This window comes from Budorcas taxicolor, chromosome 6, assembly GCF_023091745.1.
Source record: "Budorcas taxicolor isolate Tak-1 chromosome 6, Takin1.1, whole genome shotgun sequence".
Taxonomy (NCBI): Eukaryota; Metazoa; Chordata; class Mammalia; order Artiodactyla; family Bovidae; genus Budorcas; species Budorcas taxicolor.
Genome location: NC_068915.1, coordinates 84085048 through 84110279, shown reverse-complemented (window position 1 = coordinate 84110279; position 25232 = coordinate 84085048). Strand labels below are relative to the sequence as shown.

The 25232-nt window shown below is 38.4% G+C and overlaps 1 protein-coding gene across 1 annotated transcript in view; it reads left to right on the top strand.

Moving 5' to 3' along the window:
• LOC128049527 (transmembrane protease serine 11F-like) overlaps positions 1 to 25232 on the top strand; it is a 58537-nt gene that overhangs the window by 18554 nt on the left and 14751 nt on the right. Inside the window, exons 3-6 of the mRNA XM_052641769.1 lie at positions 4989 to 5107; positions 18801 to 18865; positions 20766 to 20929; positions 23149 to 23187. Coding sequence (XP_052497729.1) covers positions 4989 to 5107; positions 18801 to 18865; positions 20766 to 20929; positions 23149 to 23187 — 387 coding nt within the window. The remainder of the gene's footprint in view (positions 1 to 4988; positions 5108 to 18800; positions 18866 to 20765; positions 20930 to 23148; positions 23188 to 25232) is intronic.

Genomic DNA, 25232 nt, shown 5'->3' with positions numbered 1-25232 from the left:
TAATTTCAACAGAAATTATTAAGGGAACATGGCAAAAAATATGCTCAAGAGGTAAGCAGGACCTAGGTCAAGGAAAACCTTTATAAATCATAGTAAAGTGTTGTGACTCCTTCTCCATTGGCAATGGAGAAAAATGAAAGTGTTTTACTTGGAGAAGTGATATTGTCAAATTTGCAATTTAAAAAGATTTTTCTGCTGGTATGTGGGGAATAGAACTGAGGAAAACAGGACATGAGGCAGGGTACCAGTTAGAAAGTTGTTACACTTTCCAGACAATAAATGATGAGGAAATGGATGAGAGCATTAATGACAACAGAATTTGTGAAAAGATGATGAAGTTTTACAATTTAGGAGATAAAATTTTCAGGATCTGTTGATTAATAGGAAGAGATCAAAGTGTACTTTAAAATTTCCAGTCTGGGTCATGAAGTAGATTGTGATGACAGAATTTAAGATAGAGAATCTAGGCAGAGTACTTTTTTAATAGAAAGGTCATTTTGTTTTGGATAGACATTAGCTATGGGGATGATGAGGATCTGAATTAAGGATATAACTCTTCTGGGTGGGATAAGGGATTCAGAAGATATTAATAAGTTGAATTCATAGATCTTAAGACTGAAAAATGGGATATTGCAAATGAGAATTAAGCCAGCCATGAAGAGATATCCCACGCCAAGGTAAGAGAAACCCAAGTAAGATGGTAAGTGTTGCAAAAGGGCATCAGAGGGCAGACACACTGAAACCATAATCACAGAAAACTAGTCAATCTAATCACACTAGGACCACAGCCTTGTCTAACTCAATGAAACCAAGCCATGCCTGCGGGGCAACCCAAGACGGGTGGGTCATGGTGGAGAGGTCTGACAGAACGTGATACACTGGAGAAGGGAATGGCAAGCCGCTTCAGTATTCTTGCCTTGAGAACCCTATGAACAGTAGGAAAAGGCAAAATGATATGATATCAAAAGAGGAGCTCCCCAGGTCATTAGGTGCCCAATACGCTACTGGAGATCAGTGGAGAAATAACTCCAGAAAGAATGAAGGGATGGAGCCAAAGCAAAAACAATACCCAGTTGTGGATGTGACTGGTGATAGAAGCAAGATCCGATGCTGTAAAGAGCAATATTGCTTAGGAACCTGGACTGTCAGGTCCATGAATCAAGGCAAATTGGAAGTGGTCAACCAAGAGATGGCAAGGGTGAACGCCAACATTCTAGGAATCAGCAAACTAAAATGGACTAGAATGGGTGAATTTAACTCAGATGACCATTATATCTACTACTGCGGGCAGGAATCCATCAGAAGAAATAGAGTAGCCTTCATGGTCAACAAAAGAGGCCAAAATGCAGTACTTGGATGCAATTTCAAAAACGACAGAATGATCTCTGTTCGTCTCCAAGGCAAACCATTCAATATCACAGTAACCCAAGTCTATGCCCCAATGAGTAACGCTGAAGAAGCTGAAGTTGAACGGTTTTATGAAGACCTACAAGATCTTTTACAACTAACACCCAAAAAAGGTGTCCTTTTCATTCTAGGGGACTGGAATGCAAAAGTAGGAAGTCAAGAGACACCTGGAATAACAGGCAAATTTGGCCTTGGAATGCGGAATGAAGCAGGGCAAAGACTAATAGAGTTTTGCCAAGAAAATGCACTGGCCGTAGCAAACACCCTCTTCCAACAACAAAAGAGAAGACTCTACACATGGACATCACCAGACGATCAACACCGAAATCAGACTGATTATATTCTTTGCAGCCAAAGATGGAGAAGCTCTATACAGTCAACAAAAACAAGACCGGGAGCTGACTGTGGCTCAGATCATGAACTCCTAATTGCCAAATTCAGATTTAAATTGAAGAAAGTAGGGAAAACCGCTAGACCATTCAGGTATGACCTAAATCAAATCCCTTATGATTATACAGTGGAAGTGAGTAATAGATTTAAGGGTCTAGATCTGATAGATAGCATGCCTGATGAACTGTGAAATGAGGTTCGTGACATTTACAGGAGACAGGGATCAAGACCATCCCCATGGAAAAGAAATCCAATAAAGCAAAATGGCTGTCTGGGGAGGCCTTACAAATAACTGTGAAAAGAAGAGAGGTGAAAAGTAAAGGAGAAAAGGAAAGATATGAGCATCTGAATGCAGAGTTCCAAAGAATAGCAAGAAGAGATAAGAAAGCCTTCTTCAGCGATCAATGCAAAGAAATAGAGGAAAACAACAGATTGGGAAAGACTAGAGATCTCTTCAAGAAAATTAGAGATACCAAGGGAATATTTCATGCAAAGATGGGTTCGATAAAGGACAGAAATGGTCTGGACCTAGCAGAAGCAGAAGATATTAAGAAGAGGTGGCAAGAATATATGGAAGAACTGTACAAAAAAGATCTTCACAACCCAGATAATCACAATGGTGTGATCACTCACCTAGAGCCAGACATCTTGGAATGTGAAGTCAAGTGGGCCTTAGAAAGCATCACTACGAACAAAGCTAGGGGAGGTGATGGCATTCCAGTTGAGCTGTTTCAAATCCTGAAAGATGATGCTGTGAAAGTGCTGCACCCTATATGCCAGCAAGTTTGGAAAACTCAGCAGTGGCCACAGGACTGGAAATGGTCAGTTTTCATTCCAATCCCAAAGAAAGGCAATGCAAAAGAATGCTCCAACTACTGCACAATTGCACTCATCTCACATGCTAGAAAAGTAATGCTCAAAATTCTCCAAGCCAGACTTCAGCAATACATGAACCGTGGACTCCCTGATGTTCAAGCTGGTTTTAGAAAAGGCAGAGGAACCAGAGATCAAATTGCCAACATCTGCTGGATCATCGAAAAAGCAAGAGAGTTCCAGAAAAACATCTATTTCTGCTTTATTGACTATGCCAAAGCCTTTGACTGTGTGGATCACAATAAACTGTGGAAAATTCTGAAAGAGATGGGAATACCAGACCACCTGACCTGTCTCTTGAGAAATCTGTATGCAGGTCAGGAAGCAACAGTTAGAACTGGACATGGAACAATAGACTGGTTCCAAATAAGAAAAGGAGTACATCAAGGCTGTATATTGTCACCGTGCTTATTTAACTTATGTGCAGAGTACATCATGAGAAACGCTGGACTGGAAGAAACACAAGCTGGAATCAAGATTGCCCGGAAAAATATCAAAAACCTCAGATGTGCAGATGACACCATCCTTATGGCAGAAAGTGAAGAGGAACTAAAAAGCCTCTTGATGAAAGGGAAAGAGGAGAGTGAAAAAGTTGGCTTAAAGCTCAACATTCAGAAAACGAAGATCATGGCATCTGGTCCCATCACTTCATGTGAAATAGATGCGGAAACAGTAGAAACAGTGTCAGACTTTATTTTTTGGGCTCCGAAATCATTGCAGATGGTGACTGCAGCCATGAAATTAAAAGACGCTTACTCCTTGGAAGAAAAGTTATGACCAACCTAGATAGCATATTCAAAAGCAGAGACATTACTTTGCCGACTAAGGTCCATCTAGTCAAGGCTACGGTTTTTCCAGTGGTCATGTACGGATGTGAGAGTTGGACTGTGAAGAAGGCTGAGCGCCGAAGAATTGATGCGTTTGAACTGTGGTGTTGGAGAGACTCTTGAGGGTACCTTGGACTGCAAGAGATCCAACCAGTCCATTCTGAAGCAGATCAACCCTCGGATTTCTTTGGAAAGAATGATGCTAAAGCTGAAGCTCTAGTACTTTGGACACCTCATGTGAAGAGTTGACTCATTGGAAAAGACTCTGATCCTGGGAGAGATTGGGGGCAGGAGGAGAAGGGGACGACCCAGGACGAGATGGCTGGATGGCATCACGGACTCAATGGATTGAGTCTGAGTGAACTCCGGGAGATGGTGATGGACAGGGAGGTCTGGCGTGCTGCGATTCATGGGGTCGCAAAGAGTCAGACACGACTGAGCGACTGAACTGAACTGAACTGAACTGAACTTGGGTGAATGTATAGACGAATAAGTTGTTCAGAAGATAGAAAACAGGAAATGAAGCAAGGTTTGAATCTAAAAAGAGATAAATAATCCTGGTTAAGGATAGAAGTGGGCTTCCCTGGTGGCTCAGTGGTAAAGAATCTCCCTGCCAGTGTAGGAGACATGGGTTCAATCCCTGGGTCAGGAAGATCCCTTGAAGAAGGAAATGGTAACCCACTCCAGTATTCTTGCCTGGATAAACCCATGGACAGAGGAGCCTGGAGGGCTACAGTCTGCTAAGTTGCAAAAGAGTTGGACACGACTTGGCCACTATTCAGCAACAACAAAGGACAGAACTAGAGGGTTCTCCAAAGTAACTGGTGAGAGGCCAAGAGCAAGAGAGAAAATCAGAAGATGGCTTCGTAAAGCCAAAGACAAGCTTTCAAGGAATATGATTAAGTCTGCTAAGAAATCAAGATGATTTTTGAAAAAGACCAAAATAAATATGGCCTTAGATATAATAACTGTTTTGCCTTTAACAATGGCAGCTACAGTGGTTTGTTAAGAGTCCATTACAGAAAATTGATGCTTGCATGGGCAAAAAGGAAATGCAGATTTAAAATACTGGTTTATATTTAAGTAAGTTTGTCATTAGTGTAGAAAAAAGTGATCACCTGTTCGATATAGCTTCATAATGCAGCTTAGTTATAATATACCTATATTACAATTCTTTAAGGAAAATGATAATTTTTATTATATGACTGTCAGCAATTGTTTTCAGCATTTGAATTTTTATTGTATGTTGTGTATCTGATTGTGTGAAAAATTTTATATGCATAGACACTATAAATGGATGTTCTGAAAGTATAATCTATTTTAGTTGGATGCAATGATAAAAATTACACAATATTTTTAAAAATGACTATGACTAATTATATAATGATAAGAAGAAATAAGCTGTGTTATTGTAAATCGATTTCCTGGGGGAAGGGGACAAGCAATTGATCATGTCTAAGCATGGATCTTTTGTTTATTTTTACCTTTCAGATGATAAGTCATTCTACTATCTTGCCTCTTTTAAAGCTACGAATATAAAATATAGAGAATGTTATGGAATGAGAACCTCAAAACAGTTTATAGAAAGGAGTCATCAGATTGAGAGAATGGTAAGCCCAATAGAAATTTTGAAAGCTTATGAATGTTTCTCTGCCTGACATTGAATGTGATTGTTATAGGAACATAATTTCTCCATGGCTCAGTTTCTTCTTCTATAAAATGAGGATAATATAGTAGGTCATACGGTTTTAGCAGAATGCATGTAAAATATTTAGAGTAATGTCATATGCCATTAAACATACGTAGATTAGAGTAGGCAACTAATTAACATCTGAGGAAATTGTTGGTTGAAACAGGTATTCTCAGTTTAAGTTATGTTTAAATTTAAATTTCTCTGTTAAAAACAGATCAATTTTTAAACTCTTGATTTCCTTTCTTGGTTCATTTTCCTTAAATTTTTCTTTCAACATAAGAAAATAGGATCGTGATGCTTTGTCTCGTCATTTTGTGATTTTGATTTTGAAACACATAAAGGGTCACATACAAGACTGTGTGTCTATGATTCTTATGAATCTCAAATTTAATTATGTCCCTCAATTATTTTGGCTTTCCTTGAAAACCTAGGCAATTATCAAGGCATTTCTAATTTTTTAAAGTATATCAGGCAAGCAAAATCCTTGCCTGTTATAGCAGAAAGTCAAATAAAAGAGTTTATTTTTCTTTAATAAAAAATATGTCTTTAGAGACTATAGATTTCTTTAGCAAAACCCACAGCATTAGACTAGAGTATAATTTAAAGTCATGAGAGTTATTCTAACAAGGAAGTAAGGGGTCTATAGAAAAGGGACTTAATTAGTATGGTTTTTATGATTAGCTATAGACACTATCTCTCTTTTTTATTTCCTTACTTATTTAAATTAGAAGATAATTACATTACAATATTGTGATGGCTTCTGCCATACATCAACATGAATCGGTCATTGGCATACATGTGACCCTCCATCCTGAATCCCCCTCGAAACTCCCCACCTACCCCACCCCTCTGGCAGATGAATGGATAAGGAAGTTGTAGTACATATACACAGTGGAATATTACTCAGCTATAGAAAGGAACACATTTGAGTCAGTTCTAACATAGTGGATGAACCTAGAGCCTATTATACTTAGTGAGGTAAGTCAGAAATAGAAAGACAAATATCATATATTAACTCATATATATGGAATCTAGAAAAATAGTACCAATGATCCTACATGCAGGGCAGCAAAGGAGACACAGACATAAAAAATAGACTTTTGGACACAGTGGGAAAAGGACAGGGTGGGATGATTTGAGAGAATAGCATTGAAACATATACATTACCATATGTCAAACAGACTATCTCTTAATTAAGGGAGGAGGACTTTAGCACTCCCACTCTTAATTGTACTCTCCTTTCTCTTAATTGTTAACAACATAAGAAAGTATTTGCATTTTATTTGGCTGTTTATTCTTATATAGCTCTATTATATGTAGTTCCATTCTAAAGGTTGAAAACAAACACTGGTTTATTTTTCTTACCTATTTAGATAGGGTTTTGCATTTAAATAGGACAATGTTTTTACAGTTTTGTTGCCACAGTTCTTTTTCAACTTTATTTGTAGGTGGCTTTATTTGGATTTTTTATTTGTAACTGAAATATAATTGTTATATAACATTATGTTAGTTTCAGATGTACAACATAATGGTTGATATTTGTATAAATTGATAAGGAACACCACCATAAGTGTAGTTAACATGAAACACCACAGGTAGTGATAATTTTTCTTCTTATAATGAGAACTTTTAAGTTTCCTCTCTTAGCAACTTTCAAATATACAATGAAGTCTTAGTAGATACAGTCACCATGTTATACATTATATCCCAAAGAACATATTTATTTTATAACTGGAAGTTTGCACCTTTTGACCACCTCAGCCCATTTTGCCTAACACTCATCTCTCACTCCTGGCAACCAGCAATCTGTTCTCTAGATATGAATTTGTGGGTTTTGCTTGTTTGTTTAGATTCTATATCAGTGAGATCATATGGTATTTATCTTTCTCTGTCTGACCTACTTCATTTAGCATAAAGCCTTCAAAGTCTGTCAGTAAATTGTCAAAAATAGCAAGATTTCATTCTTGTTTATGTCTGAATAGGTGGCTCAGATGGTAAAGTGTCTGCCTGCAATGCGGGAGACCCAGGTTCGATTCCTGGGTCAAGAAGATCCCCTGGAGAAGGAAATGGCAATCCACTCCAGCATTCTTGCCTGGAAAATCGCATAGACGGAGGAGCCTGATAGGCTACAGTTTATGGGGTCGCCAACAGTTGGACACAACTGAGCGACTTCACTTCATTTCATGTATATGCCACATCTTTATCCAGTTATTCATCGATGAACACCTAGTTTGCTTCCCTGTCTCAGCTATTGCATGACTAATAGCGGTGTAGTATGGTTGATTTAGGGATTTAAGTTTGTTCTTTCCCCCATGTGAATAAACAGTTGTTTTAGCACCACTGATTGAATAGTCAGTCCTTTCCTGGTTGATCTGCCATGTCATTTCCACCACAATTCAAGTTTCCATATATGATGTGGAATACTGCTGGGATCTCTAATCTGTTCCATCCATCAGCTTGTTTTTCACTGGGTCAGTACCATGATACTTTAACCTCTACAGTTTGACAATGTGTCAATACCTGTTGTATCAATTTCCTAGGACTGCTGTAGCAAATTACAAAAAACTAGTGACTTGAAACAACAGAAATTTATTCCCTCACAGTTATGGAGACCAGAAATCTTAAAATCAAGATGTCAGCAGCCTTGGAAGTCTCTAGAGAAGAGTTCTTTGCCTCTTCCAACTTCTGGTAGCCTCAGGCATTCCTTGTCATGTGACTACATGAACTTGATCTCTGCCTCCATCTTCACCTGGCCTTCTCTGGGTTTCTTTGTTTCTCTACTCTGATAAGGATACTTATCATTGGATTCAAAGTGTTCCTGGATGATGTCTACACTGGTCTCATCTTGATATCCTTAATTACACCTGCAAAGACTCTTTGCCAAGTAAGGGCACATTTACACGTTCCCAGAGTCAAATGTATCTTTAGGGGGCCAGCATTCAACCCATACACCTGGATTTATCATCATCTCTTTCAGGTATACTGTAGTTTTTCTTGTCCCTTTTATTTCCCATACCAAGTAAACACACACACACACATACACACACACACACACATCCCCTCATATTGAGGTTTTGATTTAGCGTGTTTCAAATGTAGAAATCTAGAGAAATAATTGACACCATTTATTCATATTTATTTGCTATATTTCAATAGAGCTTTAAAATTATTTTCTTAAATGTCTCGTATATCTTAGTTAAATTTAATCCTAAGTGATTGTTTCATTCCAATGCGAAAGAAAGTCAGTGCCAAAGAATGCTCAAACTACCACCAATTGCACCCATCTGACACCCTAGTGAAGTAATGCTCAAAATTCTGAAAGCCAGGCTTCAGCAGTACATGAACTGTGAACTTCCAGATGTTCAAACTGGTTTTAGAAAAGGCAGAGGAACCAGAGATCAAATTGCCAGCATCCGCTGGATCATTGAAAAAGTAAGAGAGTTCCAGAAAAACATCTATTTCTACCTTATTGACTATGTCAAAGCCTTTGACTGTGTGGATCACAATAAACTGGAAAATTCTGAAAGAGATGGGAATACCAGACCACCTGACCTGCCTCTTGAGAAACCTATATACAAGACAGGAAGAAACAGTTAGAACTGGACATGGAACAACAGACTGGTTCCAAATAGGAAAAGGAGTATGTCAAGGCTGTATATTGTCACCCTGCTTATTTAACTTCTATGCAGAGTACATCATGAGAAACGCTGTGCTGGAAGAAACACAAGCTGGAATCAAGATTGCTGGGAGAAATATCAATAACCTCAGATATGCAGATGACACCACCCTAATGGCAGAAAGTGAAGAGTAACTAAAAAGCCTCTTGATGAAAGTGAAAGAGGAGAGTGAAAAAGTTGGCTTAAAACTCAACATTCAGAAAACTAAGATCATGGCATCTGGTCCTATCACTTCACGGCAGATAGATGGGGAAACAGTGGAAACAGTGTCAGACTTTATTTTGGGGGGCTCCAAAATCACTGCAGATGGTGACTGCAGCCATGAAATTAAAAGACGCTTACTCCTTGGAAGAAAAGTTATGACCAACCTAGTTAGTATATTGAAAAGCAGAGGCACTACTTTGCCGACTAAGGTCCATCTAGTCAAGGCTATGGTTTTTCCAGTGGTCATGTATGGATTGAGAATTGGACTGTGAAGAAAGCTGAGTGCCAAAGAAATGATGCTTTTGAACTGTGGTGTTGGAGAAGACACTTGAGAGTCCCTTGGACTGTAAGGAGATCCAACCAGTCCATCCTAAAGGAGATCAGTCCTGGGTGTTCACTGGAAGGACTGATGCTGAAGCTGAAGCTGCAATACTTTGGTCACCTCATGCAAAGAGTTGACTCATTTGGAAAGACCCTCATGCTGGGAGGGATTGTGGGCAGGAGGAGAAGGGGATGGCAGAGGATGAGATGGCTGGATGGCATCACCGACTCGATGGACGTGAGTTTGAGTGAACTCCAGGAGTTGGTGATGGACAGGTAGGCCTGGCATGCTGCAGTTCATGGGGCTGTGAAGAATTGGACATGACTGAGAGGCTGAACTGAACTGAACTGAGATGATTGTTTTGTGGTTGTTTGGTTTTATGTGTATATGGGTTTTTTTTTTGTTGTTTTTGGTCGTTGTTAATGGATATCTTTTCAAAGTGCATTCTTTAAAAATGGTTTTTACCAGTGTATAGAAATGTGACGAGCTTTTATAACCCCTTTTCACTCTGTCTCCTTTTTCTCATGTGGTATTTCCAAGTGCTGAGTCTCTCCTGGAGCTTTTAGAGCAGAGAGACTCCCTTTGTGGCTGAGCTGCCTTTATCCACAGTCTGGTCCAGTGATTTCCAATTATGGGCACTTTTGTTTCCCTAAAGATATTTTGCAATTCCTGGAGACATTTTTTTGTTGTTGTCGTCACACTGGGAGGAGGAAAGCTGCTGGCATCTAGTACCCAGAGGTTCTGACTATTCTTCCAACTTTCACATTCTCCTCCTTGCTCACTATTCTCTGACCATAATGGTCTTCTTTGAGATTCAGTTCAGTTCAGTCACTCAGTCATGTCTGACTCTTTGTGACCCCATGGACTGCGGTACGCCAGGCTTCCCTGTTCATCACCAACTCCCAGGGCTTACTCAAACTCATGTCCATTGAGTCAGTGATGCCATCCAACCATCTCATCCTCTGTCATGCCCTTTTTCTCCTGCCTTCAGTCATTCCCAACATCAAGGTCTTTTCAAATGAGTCAGTTCTTCGTATCAGGTGGCCAAAGTATTGGAGTTTCAGCTTCAGCATCAGTCCTTCCAATGAATATTCAGGACTGATTTCCTCTAGGATAGACTGGTTGTATCTCCTTGCTGTCCAAGGGACTCTCAAAAGTCTTCTCTAACACCACAGTTCAAAAGCATCAATTCTTTGAGATGGCCTACACATTTTTTTCCTTCTATCTGGAACTGCACCCCCTGATCCCACTCTTTCTGTTGCTTACTTCTTCTGATCCTTCCTGTATCCTTCATGTATCATGTTACCTCTCTGGAGGTAATTATAGACCCTCAGCCATTATCCTGAATTACTTTACTGTTTTAGTTACCTTTTAGGGGGGGCCACTCTACAGTTTGTGGCATTTTAATTCTCTGACGAGGACTGAACATAGGCCCTCAGCAGTGAGAGTGTAGAGTTCTAACCTCTGGACCACCAGCAAATTCCAGCCTTTGTATTTAACTGTTTATTACTGGCTATCTCTCTATTCTATGAGCCCAGGGACCACAGCATTTTGTTCCTACTCTTTATCCAGTATTGTCACAGTAACAAATCTAGGATACTCTAGCCAATTGTTCTGAATGAACAGATAAGTTAGAAAAAAGGAAACAATGGGATACAATGACAGAGTCTTGAAGCACTGCAAAAGCCAGCATTTTTTTTTTCTTCATACCATTGAGTAAGATTAACCATACCTGGAGAATCAATGAATTTATGAAAATGTTACTGTGTACCTCTTTTGTGCAAGCTAATGAAAAATGCCAAGGTCTACATAGTACAGTTCCTTCTTTATTTGGAGTGTATAATATTGTTTATATGTGGAAGTTTAGACATGGACAATATTAGAAAAAGATAATTTATGTAGCAAATGATATGACATATAAGAGCTTACAAGACTGAATGATAAACTAGAGCTGCTATATTGCAAAATATAATAGTCTAATATATGACTCAAATAATCAGTATTTTAGGGGTTCAGAGGAAGTAAACATCTCTTTGAGCTGGCTAAAAGCTTCCTTGGAGAGGAACGCAGTCTACTGTGGTTTGGGAAGGGGGTATTTTTTTGTTCGGTTGTTGTGTGTGTGTGTGTGTGTGTCTGTGTGTCTGTGTGTAGCTTTTCCCCTGAAAGAAGCAGGGTATCTGCAGAACTTGTCTGATTACTTTCATGGGTGGGCCCAGAAAGGGATTTCCTAGTTCTCACCAGTAACTACTAATCTTCCATAAAGACCTAATCTGCATGCAGTTCCCAGCCAGAGGGAAGGCGCAAGCTCAAGCTTGCCAAAGACAATAACTTTTGGTTACTGGGTGTACTTTCAGTCAGGGCCACACATATTTTTTCAATTGTGCTCTTTTAATTTTGATCCTGGAGTCACATCAAGGACTACAGTTTGTGTCTGATTTTAAGGAAAATGTTTTATTTTCATTTTACCAGATTAAGGGCAGGAGGAGAAGGGGGCAACAGAGGATGAGATGGTTGGATAACAGCATCAACGCAATGGACATGAATTTGAGCTATCTGCTCAGTAAAGGAATCCTTGTAGTCCAAGGGATGCTCAAGAGTCTTCTTCAACACCACAGTTCAAAAGCATCAATTCTTTGGCACTCAGCTTTCTTTATAGTCCAACTCTCACATCCATACATGACTACTGGAAAAATTGTAGCCTTGACTAGATGGACCTTTGTTGGCAAAGTAATGTCTCTGCTTTTTAATATGCAGTCTAGGTTGGTCGTAACTTTCCTTCCAAGGAGTAAGCGTCTTTTAATTCCATGATTTCAATCACCATCTACAGTGATTTTGGAGACCCCCAAAATAAAGTCAGCCACTGTTTCCACTGTTTCCCCATCTATCTGCCATGAAGTGATGGGACCAGATGCCATGATCTTACTTTTCTGAATGTTGAGCTTTAGGCCAACTTTTTCACTCTCCTCTTTCACTTTTATCAAGAGGCTCTTTAGTTCTTCTTCACTTTCTGCAATAAGGGTGTTGTCATCTGCATATCTGAGATTATTGATATTTCTCCCAGCAATTTTGATTCCAGCTTGTACTTCCTCCAGCCCAGCGTTTCTCATGATGTACTCTGCATATAAGTTAAATAAGCAGGGTGACAATATACAGCCTTGACATACTCCTTTTCTTATTTGTTTGTTTTTCCATGTCCAGTTCTAACTGTTGCTTCCTGACTTGCATATAGATTTTTCAAGAGGCAGGTCAAGTGGTAGGGTATTCCCATCTCTTTCAGAATTTTCCACAATTTATTGTGATCCACACAGTCAAAGGCTTTGGTATAGTCAATAAAGCATAAGTAGATGTTTTTCTGGAACTCTCTTGCTTTCTTCATGATCCAGCGGATGGTGGCAATTTGATCTCTGATTCCTCTGCCTTTTCTAAAACCACTTGAACATCTGGAAGTTCATGATTCACATATTGCTGAAGCCTGGCTTTCAGAATTTTGAGCGTTACTTCACTAGTGTGTGAGATGAGTGCAATTGTGCAGTAGTTTGAACGTTCTTTGGCATTGCCTTTCTTTGGGATTGGAATGCACACTGACATTTCCAGTCCTGTGGCCACTGCTGAGTTTTCCAAATGTGCTGGCATATTAAGTGCAGCACTTTCACTGCATCATCTTTTAGGATTTGAACTAGTTCAATGAAAATTCCATTGCCTCCACTAGCTTTATTCATAGTGATGTCTCCTAAGGCCCACTTGATTTCACATCCCACGATGTCTGGCTCTAGGTGAGTGATCACACCGTCATGATTATCTGGATCATGAAGATCTTTTTTGTACAGTTCTTCTGTGTATTCTTGCCACCTTTTCTTAATATCTTCTGCTTCTGTTAGGTCCATACCATTTCTATCCTTTATTGTGCCCATCTTTGCATGAAATGTTCCCTTGGTATCTCTAATTTTCTTAAAGCGGTCTCTAGTCTTTCCCGTTCTATTGCTTTCCTCTACTTCTTTGCACTGATCACTGAGGAAGGCTTTCGTATCTCTGCTTGCTATTCTTTGGAACTCTGCATTTAAATGGGTATCTCTTTCCTTTTTTCCTTTGTATTTTGCTTCTCTTCTTTTGACAGCTTTTTGTAAGGGCTCCTCAGAGAGCCATTTTGCTTTTTTTACATTTCTTTTTCTGGGGATGGTCTTACTCCCTGTCTCCTGTACAATGTCACGAACCTCCATCCATACTTCATCAGGTACTCTGTCAATCAGATCTAGTCCCTTAAATCTATTTCCCATTTCCATTGTATAATTTTAAAGTATTTGATTCAGGTCATACCTGAATGGTCTAGTGGTTTTCCCTGCTTTCTTCAATTTAAGTCTGAATTTAGAAATAAGGAGTTCATGATCTGAGCCAAAGTCAGCTTCTGGTCTTGTTTTTGCTGACTGTATAGAGCTTCTACATCTTTGACTGCAAAGAATGTAATCAGTTTGATTTCAGTATTGACATCTGGTGATGTCCACGTGTAGGGTTTTCTCTTGTGTTCTTGGAAGAGGGTGTTTGCTACTCCAAGGACAAATTTGTCTGTTTCTCCAGGTGTTTCTTGACTTCCTACTTTTGCATTCCAGTCCCCTATAATGAAAATGATATCTTTTTTGGGTATTAGTTCTAAAAGGTCTTGTAGGTCTTCATAGAACCTTTCAACTTCAGCTTCTGCAGCATTATTGGTCTGGGTATAGACTTAGATTACCCTGATATTGAGTGCTTTGCCTTGGAAATGAACAGAGATCATTCAGTTGTGGATGTGGCTCTTGATGCACACAAGGTGCAATGCTATAAAGAGCTGTCTTGCATAGGAACCTGGAATGTTAGGTCCATGAATCAAAGTGAATTGGAAGTGGTCAAACAGGAGATGGCCAGAGTGAACGTCAACATTTTAGGAATCAGGGAACTAAAATGGACTGGAATGGGTGAATTTAACTCAGATGACCATCATATATACTACTGTGGGCAAGAATCCCTTAGAAGAAATGGAGTAACCATCATAGTTAACAAAAGAGGCCAAAATGCAGTACTTGGATGCAACCTCAAAAACAACAGAATGATCTCTGTTAATTTCCAAGCCAAACCACTCTTAAGTTTAGACCATTAAAAAAAAAAAGGATACAATTAATTTTTTTGTAATTTGGACTAAATATAACATAAACTTATATATACTGATCTTCCAGTAGATAAATATAAACATAGATTTAACTTCTCCAGAAATTGGTTACAACAATGATTAGGTGTCCAAAAAGAAGTGGTTCCCTTAGCCTTGTTAAACTAGAAGCAGGAAAAAAGCAAATTCCTAGGAGATTATCTTTTATTAGGTTTAGATTCAGGAAATAAAAGATGCTTTGAGGACTTCTTTAAGGGCTTCCTGCCCCCAAACCTCTACCCCCACCAACCTGAAAATCTGTCATCAGGCATATAAGTAACTTGGGATTGTCAATGTCACTTAATGCTTAAGAATACAAGATCTCGAGCCAGATGTCCTGGGTTCACATGGCAGAACAACCACTTCCAATGCCAATTTAGACAATGAAGTGTCTTGAGCTTCAGTTTTTTTCACCTATAAAATGGGACTGATGAGAATAAAGAAAATACTCACCTCATAAGGCTGTATGAAGTTGACTAAGGAGTTGGTCCAATGCCTACCATGTAGTATGGACTTAATACATGTAAGCTATTATTAGTGGTTACACCAATGGTGTACTATACCAGAATCTACTCATTTCTTAAATAGAGGTCAACTCCTCAAGGGACCATGGTCTTATTAATATCACATTTTAGTTCAAATAGATTCTTAGTAATTTCTTACACTCTGATATGACAGAATCCTGATCCTTTCCTACAGTGCCATTATGTACACAGTTCAGAATTTCAGAGGCCATTTATATTAAAGTGCTGAAAATCTTAAGGGCTTCCTAGATGACTCAGTGGTAAAGAATCTGCCTGCCAAAGCAGGATGCAGGAGATTTGGGGTTGATCCCTGGGTTGAGAAGAACCTCTGAAGAAGGGACTGGTTACTTACTCCAGTATTCTTGCCTGGGGACATCCATGGACAGACGAGCAGAGGCTATGTTCCATAAGATCACAAAAGAGTCAGACATGTGAGCATGCCTGCACATATGCAGAGATCTTAACATCACATATTCTCCTTGTTCCTTGAGAAATGAAAATGAAATGTGTTCTGAAAAGCTTAGTGAATCATAAGTGACATAAATCAGAACTGTTCCAAACCCCTGGAATGACCACTTATGAAGGGGGTGAGAGTCACTACTGGGGTCTCCTGGCTTCTGCCTTGCTTTAGATTCCCACAGAGTTTAACTTACCCTTGGCAACATGATTTGCAGATAAAGCAAAAACAACCATGTTATTGTTTTCTCTCCTTTATGGTCTTCTTGAACTTTCATTCATTTTCTCATTTATTCATTAATTTATTTAATCCATCTAACATACATTGAGCATTTACTGTGGACCAGGCATTGAGTCAAACAATAAACATACAGTCCAGAGTGGGAAAGACAATTGTAAACCAGTGTGATAATTGCTACAATAGAATCATGTGCAAGATGCTGGGGTGGCTTCAGTTCAGTTCAGTTCAGTCACTCAGTCATTTCCAACTCTTTGCAACCCCATGGACTGCAGCATGACAGACCTGCCTGTCCATCACCAACTTCAAGAGTTTACCCAAACTCATGCCCATTGAGTCGATGATGCCATCCAACTATCTCATCTTCTGTAATCCCCTTCTCCTGCCCTCAATCTTTCCCAGCATCAGTGTCTTTTCCACTGAGTCAGCTCTTTGCATCAGGCCAAAATATTGGAGTTTCAGCTTCAACATCAGTCCTTCCAATGAACATTCAGGACTGATCTCTTTTAGGATGGACTGGTTGGATCTCCTTGCAGTCCAAGGGACTCTCAAGAGTCTGTCCAACACCACAGTTCAAAAGGATCAAGTCTTCAGCGCTCAGCTTTCTTTATAGTCCAATTCTCACATCCATACATGACTATTGGAAAAACTGTAGCCTGGACTAGATGGACCTTTGTTGTCAAAGTAATATCTCTGCTTTTTAATATGCAGTCTAGGTTGCTCATAACCATAACTTTCCTTCCAAGGAGTAAGAGTCTTTTAATTTCATGGCTGCAGTCACCATCTGCAGTGATTTGGGAGCCAAAAAATAAAAAATAAATAAAGTCTGCCACTGTTTCCACTGTTTCTCCATCTATTTACCATGAAAAGGAGAATTTAATTTTGTTTGAGGAAGGCAAGTCAAGACAAGTTAGTTGTCACTGAAGAATACCATAATTGTCATTGAAGAAACTTACCTGAAAAAAAAAGTATACTGAAGGAAGAGGGAAATGAGTGTGCAAAATTGTAAAGGTGTGAACCAGGACAGTAAGATTAGGAAAGTACAGGTAATAAAGAAGATAATAGGAGTAGGATTAAAAAAGGACCATGATATGCAGATGATACCACTCTAATGGCAGAATGCAAAGAAGAACTAAAGAATTTCTTGATGAGGATAAAAGAGGGTAATGAGAAAGCTGGATTAAAATTCAACGTTCAAAAAAGTAAGATCATGGCATGCAGTCCCATAACTTTCTGGCAATCAGATGGAGAAAAAATGGAAACAGTGACAGTCTTTATTTTCTTGGGCCCCCAAAAGCACTGTGGATGGTGACTGCATCCGTAAAACAAGAATTTGCTTGCTCCTTGGAAGAAAAGCTATAACAAACCTAGACACTGTATTAAAAAGCAGAGACATCACTTTGCTCACAAAAGTCCATATAATCAAAACTATGGTTTTTCCAGTAGCTGTATACAGATGTAAGGGTTGGACCATAAAGATAGATGAGGGACAAAGAATTGATACTTTTGAACTGTAGTGCTGGAGAAGACTCTTGAGAGTCCCTTGGACTGCAAGGAGATCAAACCAGTCAATCCTAAAGAAAATTAACCCTGAATATTAATTGGAAGGACTGATGCTGAAGCTGAAGCTCCAATACTTTGGCCACCTGATGTGAAGAACTGACTCATTAGAGAAGACCCTGATGCTGGGAAAGATTGAAGGCAGAAGATGAAAGGGATGACAGAGAATGAGATGGTTGAATGGCATCACCAATTCAATGGCCATGAGTCTGAGTAAACTCTGGGAGATAATGAAGAACAGAGAAGCCTGGCATGCTGCGGTCCATGGGATCTCAAAGAGTCAGATACAACTGAGTGACTAAACAGCAACAACAACAAGGCCCATGAAGGGTTAAGATTGTGGAGCTCATACTAAGAGACACTGGGTTTCAAGCAGGAGTGTAATATACTCAGACTTGTGCTTTAGGGATCTCGTCCTGGCTGCTGGCATATTGGGTAACAAGTAGGGGAGGAAAGACAGAGTTGAATCACATAAAGGTGCCAGTGAGGGGAACACTGCGAAAGCCTGAACACAAGTTTTGAAGGAGCTGATTTTTAGACCACAGCAGTGAGATGGAAGGAAGAGAGGGAAATTCAGTATTTAATGAGGTAAAATCTACTGAGCACTGTTATTAATTTAGAGGAATCAAGGAGAAGGAAGAATCTATTGGGCAAGGGAACCAATATTCCCTCTTCCCAAAGAAGGCAAGATTACCATGGAACTGGTCCCTATGTAAACTTACACGGACCTGCAATTTCTGAATTTTGACTTTCACTCTGGTGTTTTTTTGTTTTTTTTTAAATCTTTTCAGGCAGTGCCTCAATACTCTTTTGGGGATCAGGTAACTTTAGGAGATAATTTCACAGAATATCCAAAATCCTTCGATGGTTCAGACTAGAAAAGCCAAGTAATAAAATACTGACAGTATGAAGTGTGATGAAATATAGACCTGCCAAAGAGAAGATTAACAAGTGAGGGTATCAGAGTCACATGACAGATGTTGATACATATTATGTCAAATGCTCTCATAAGGGATATTAATGTGAGAAATAAGCAAATTGATACCAATAGAGATTAGAATGCCATATTGGAGAATGAGGAAAATATATGGTAGGTGAATGCTGCCTTGAAAAATAGCACCAATAGTTTAAATTATTTGACAATCAAAATGAACATTATGAATAGTGTTTAGTATATCAGGCAATGTGTGACATGTGGTATACATTGGTTTTTTTTATCCTCAAAACAACTCTACAACGTACATGACTCTGTTACATCATGTTAGAGCAGAATCAAACTATAATGATAAGATTGTTCAGTTTTACAAGGATTAGACCTTGGTTTAAGTCTTACCACTGCATATAGCCAGTTCACAAGTCTGGGAACAAATGCATCCTTAACTTTTCCATATGTCTCTAGATAAGATGAAGAGTAACATTTTCTTAGGATTAACACTTTAAATTTTTTTCTATTCAGATGTCTAGGATATTTCAACATTCTGGAGAGGGTCGGTTTATCAAATCTCATGTTATCAAATTAAGGTATGTAAACTTGGCTTGGGGCTTCCCAGGTGGCAGCAGTGGTAAAGAATCTGCCTGCCAATGAAAGAGATGCAGGAGACATGGTTTCGATCCCTGGGTTGGAAAGATCGCCTGGAGGAGGGCATGGCAACTCACTCTGATATTCTTGCCTAGAGAATCCCATGGACAGAGGAGCCTGGTGGACTATAGTCCTAGAGTCTCAAAGAGTTGGACACCACTGAAGTGACTTAGCACATAAAGGCCAGCCCCTTTTGATTATCCTCACTTTACGCCTACCCAAAATCAGACTATGATTTTCTCTTCAATAAGGTTTTACCTTGGATGTTCCTGCATTATTTTATTTCTAATGCCTTTTCACTCTTTGTTCTGATAAAAGGCAACATATATAAATTGAAGGTATGCATTATCAGAGACTAAAATAAGTTACTGAAATTTATCCTGAATATATTTTAATAGAATATCCAAAAGGCTTGGCATTTACTGAAATAATATATCTTGTTTTCTATCAATTTTGATAAAAATTGATGAAATTTTAAAAATTTTATTGTGGATATCAATCAGTTTACACACATACATATTTATACACACGAGCTTCAGAGGTAGTGCAGAGATAAAGAATCCACCTGCAAGGCAGGACACTCAGATTTGATCCCTGAGTTGCGAAGATCCCCTGAAGAAGGAAATGGCAACCTACTCCAGTATTCTTGCCTGGAAAATCCCATGAACAGAGGAGCCTGGCAGGTTACAGACCATGGGATTGCAAAGAGTCAGACACAACTTAGTAGCTAAACAACATATATATCTATATATATGTTGATATATACACATGTGATAACATGCATATACATATATATATGTAAATACACATATATACTTGTAATACTTATTTACTTCACTTCTTGATGGTAAATATACATATGGTCAGGAGCCCATGTCTTTTCTATCCACTTTCCCCTTTCTACTCTCCTTTCTTCCTTCATTTTTTATATATTTCCAATTAAATTTGTTCTCAAAATATAACTAGAGGGCTTCTAGACCTCTACACATTATTATAAATTTGTATATTTGAACTTATCAAATGATCTCCTTTTATAATTTCTTTTTTTAATCATCCATGTTTCAAACTCATATTAACTGACTACTAAGCCCCTAAACACCAATGGCTTAACACAATAAAGATCTATTTAATTTCCACAGTACAGTCCAAACAGAAGTAGCATAAGTGGATGTAGGAATGATTGGGATTGTAGAATGGACTTGCCCACTGAATCTCTGGTTGGCAAATAAGGGAAGAGTGAACGCATGGAGGATGGCACAGGAGGTCTTCCAGGGCCAGGTCTGGGAGCAGGGTACATCATTTCTTCCCACATTTCACTGTCCAGGATTCACTAGAGAATTTCAATAAACTTCAAGGAAGGCTAGGAAATGAAATTTAGCTCTTGCTTAGAAGGCAAAGCTTAGAAGAAGGGTTTGGTGAATGCAAAGCTTTGTCTTTTCCACACCACAACAGAGGAATAATGACCTTGGTTACAACTTGGTTCAGAATCCCTTAAAAAGTAAATCACTTAAGTGCATGTGTAGAGCATGATTTCACAAACCTGTCCTCCTCCCACAACCTCCTCATTTTGAAGTTCAAATAAGTTATGAAACTAAAATTATCTCACAGCTAGATGGTGAGCTAAGTTAGAGGCAAGAATAATGTTTTTTTCCAGCTATTTATCTTAGCTGGTATTCCTAGAGATCATTTAAAAATCTGATATGCACACATTCCACTCACTATGTTTCTTTAAATCTAGTGTGAATCTAGCTTAAATCTGGTGTGAATCTAGTGTGTAAAACTAGTTCCTGGTTAGAGAACTGACTTTATTATGATTACCTCTATCTGCTTTTTCCTCTTTAGTCCAGATCAAAATGGTATGAACATTCTTATGGTGCTTGTGTTTCGATTCCCATCTACTGATAGTGCTGAGCAAGTCAGGAAAAAAATTGAAAGGATTCTATATCAAAGTCTGAAGAGAGAATCGATGCCTTTGACTATATACAAACCATCATTTACACTCACATGTAAGTCCTTTTACCATCTTTGTGGTTTCTTCCCTTCACAATCCTTTTTTTATTTTTCATAAGAATTCAGGTCAATGTATTCTCTCATTTCAAGAATTCACCCTTGATGGATGTATGTCAGTGTGGATTAAAACTAAAATAAAAATTCGCTATGAGGTAAAGTCTAGTTTTATGATTTTTTTTTTCATATTTAACTTTGGCATCACTATGGGTTTTTAATTCACCCCTGTGTAAGAATTTTCATGTTGGATCTTTTCAAAAGCCTGAAAGGGTAGGCATTAATTGCACCATTTTAAGGAAGCTAGACTCAGGGAAGGTGTCAGACAGGACCTGCAAGCATTGGCGGCAGGGGGCGGCGAGGGCGGTAATAAAGCACAGGTATCATGACTCCCAGAGGCCAGTTCTGGGGGTTAGCTTCCATAGTATCAAAGAAACAGAATCTTTATGAAGGTTGAAGCCTGTTGGAAGAAACACTAACATGAACCATAAAGAGATTCTCTCTAGCTTATTTCCAATTTAAAACAATTGTAGTCATCTCCTCACTCAAACTCAGAAAAGCTGTCGTTTCATTTTCCCCCCAAAGCAGAAAAAAATGGAGCTCAAAAAGGTTATAAAAGTAAAACTAAAACTGCCTCACAGCTAGTGGGAATCCAAACTGAGAGACATTTCTGTTTTTCTGTACCAACACAAAATTAGAGAAAGTAGAATAATGTATTTCAAATAAGACTATAAGTGCCAAGATCAGGGACTGTGTCTTTTTATTTTCTTATTCCTCCCCCTGAACTCTAGCATATGTCTCACAGGCGTTAGGTATTCCAACTCTGTTCATTGTTTCTAATTAAGTATTTCCCAATGTGGTTGCTTCTGATTTAATACCAAAAAATAAGGCTTGTCGTTTAGATCTTGAATCGTTTCCCCTCCCAACAACTATGAATTTAAAACACAGATTGTCTAATTTCTCTGTTGGTAGAAAACCAGGAAAATCCTTTAAATACATTTTGATAGAATCCCCATGCACAATAGTGATAGCTTCTTCATAGAGTAATTAGAAATGATGAAGAATATGGTATCCACCTTTATTTTAAAATCAATTATATTCCAAGGAAAAACATGGCATTTTCCAGCACTCTGTAAATGGCAATCTCAAACTAAATCTCAATTCCTGGTAATATAATTGTGCCTAACACATGATTATATAAGCTAAAGTAAAATATCCACCATAAATTAAAATTGTAGAGCTTCTTATTTTACAATTTTAAAAATCATTTTTCAGCCTACCTGGTCATGTATACTGACTTTTTATTATAAAGGTTGTTTTAATTGATTGTATTAAATGATATTCTATGACCATCCTTGATAACCAAACTTTTACCACATACATTTTCTTCTGCTACATACAAAGCTCACATTAAATAAAGAGAAGTAAAATGTCCAGGAGACTTCTAATAGGATTTGGGGCTCACATTCCTCTTAGGGGAAAGTCAGTATTCTTGCAGAAAATATGATATACTTTCCTTACTTTCTAACAAATAAAACAAATACCAAACCACCCCAATCAAATGAAACTGACTATAAGGAACACTAAGATAAATTTGAAAGGGAAAAGGTGTCTCAGAAGGGAGACATAAAGTGGAGGGAGAAATAGGGGGGCTGGCTGTATACAAGAGACCTTCATGCCTCCAGTACCTGCTGACTTCCACCGTATTCACTGTGAGAGTCATCCTCAGTGAGAGAAGCTATCAGCCTGCAAGGACCAAGTTCCCACCCTTTGTAGTCAAAGGCCTGGGAGTTGGTCTGTGAGGGACCTGGGATGCCTGTCAACCTGGCTTCCAGCCATATGCCTAACACACATAGGCCAGTCCAGCTGCTACAGTGAACACCAGTTGTGATGGGAATAGAGGTCGTTTCCCTTAGTTTTATCGGAACTCCCACAGAAATCAATCATGGACGTTTATCCTAATCATTCTTTCCTCATTTCCTAACTTCCGTTTTTTTGGTTTCTTAGCGAAAATCAGAAAACAAAATGCTACCTTTTTAGGGTAAAATTATACATTTTGAACTGAATCAGAGTAGAGGATTATTTATATATTTCTTGGTTACAAAAATATCTTATATGGATTCTTTGGGCAATAAGCATTTTATAGTAACCATTTGAACAAAATCACATGAAAATAGGGACATACACTTCCACCAACTAATTCACGTTTTGTTTATTCCAGCTATCGACAACAAAAAGATGAGGAATCTTCTCAACAGCCGTAAGTTCCAAAGCCCATGATTAACTGTCTATTTCATAGCAAAGATAATTAATAAAAGCCCAGAAAGTTACAAGTAGAATTTACCACATTCTTTTATGAGGTATAATTGATATAACATTGTATTAGTTTTGAACATACAATGTATAATTATTTGTTATCTGTATTTGAAAATGATCATAACAGTAATACCAAGCTGTTTTTTTTTCTGTTGTAAACCACTTAATCTTTTTATTATGTTTTATTACTGTTGACATTTTAAGACATTTAAATTTATACATTTATGCCAAATATAATTTTTAGTGTTTTGACTCACAGAATGTGGTAAAAAATTACACAGTATTCTTGATATTACATACATAACATATGTAGCTATATTTCTAACATCTTGCATGCATGTGTGCTAAGTTCCATTGGTCGTGTTCAACTCTTTGTGACCCTATGGCCCATAGACCGCCAGGTTCCTCTGTCCATGGGATTCTCCAGACAAGAATACTGGAGTGGGTTACCATGCCCTTCCCCAGGAAATCTTCCCTACCCAGGGATGAAACCTGCATCTCTATGTCTGCTGCATTGGCAGGTGGATTCTTTACCACTAGAGCCACCTGGGAAGACCAATTTCACATTTTGCTTATCACTAATCTTTACATGGACTTCCCAGGTGACTCAGAGGTAAAGAATCCACGTGCCAATGCAGGAGACACAGGAGATACAGGCTCGATCCCTGGGTCAGGAAGATCCCTTTGAGGAGGAAATGGCAAACCATTCCAGTATTCTTGCCTGGATAATCCCATGGACAGAGGAACTGGCAGGCTACAGTCCATGAGGTTGCAAAGAGTCAGACATGACTGAGCACCAGCACAAACTTTATGTACTCTATTACTAATCTTTTTCAGAACAATATGTTCCATTTTATCCCAACAGTCACAGTCATTTACCCATCACTAAAGTCTCTTGCTTGATCGTTGTTCAGTCACTAAACCATGGCTGATTCTTTGTGACCCCAAAGACAGAAACATGCTAGGCTTCTTTGTCCTTCACTATCTCCGGGACTTTGCTCAGATTCGTGTCTATTGAGTCAGTGATGCTATCTAACCATTTCATCCTCTGACGCTCTCTTCTCCTTTTGCCTTCAATCTTTCCCAGTATCAGGGTCTTTTCCAGCAAGTCAGCTCTTCACGTCAGGTGGCCAAATTGTCGGAACTTAGCCTCAGGATCAAAGTTTCTTGTTATACATTTACTATTTCGCTTTCTTGAGTCTTGATTTAAATTCACCTTTTTGCTTGTTACACTGTATCTTTAAGTTATTTTTTTGGTTAAGACAACTACATAGATGGTGTATTTTTGAGAAGTTGCATACATCAGAATCTCTTTCCATTGCCTTTATCTTAATGTTTTACAGAATTCTTGGATCGTAAATTTTCTCAAATAACTATGTGCATATAATTCCACCTTCTTCTAGTGTATTGTTATAGAGCAGAAGTCTAAGGCTGGTGTGATTTTTATTCTTTTAAGTTATCTTTTTAGTTCCTGGAATAAGGTAGGAAATCTTTATCCTATAACATTTTTTTTTGCCAAGAGATCTAGTTGTGTGTTTGACACTGAACCTTGTCTGGGACACTGTGAGATTTTCAACTTGAACACTGGTTTTTTCATCCTGGAAAAATATTCTTCCTTTATAAATTTGATAATTGACTCTGTTTTGATTGGTTTGGTTTTTTTTCCTTCCTCAGGAACACAAATAATTTTTTATCTGAATGTCCATTTACTGAACTCTATAACAATCATTATTTCTAGTTCTAGTTCAGTTTCAGCGCATTATGAAAGATCTCATCAGATCTATACTCCTGACAACCTCTTACCTCAGTTGTCTGGTGTCACATTTTCTCTTCTCCTATGTGGATTTATTATCTGTTATGACATTTCTGTGATTTCTTGAATTTTCTTGATTGACATACAAATCTTTTGTTGTGTGTGCTCTTATCAGAGTATATTTTCCCCTTATGTTTGGCTACCTTTGTTTTATTAAGGTCATGTTTTCTTGAATA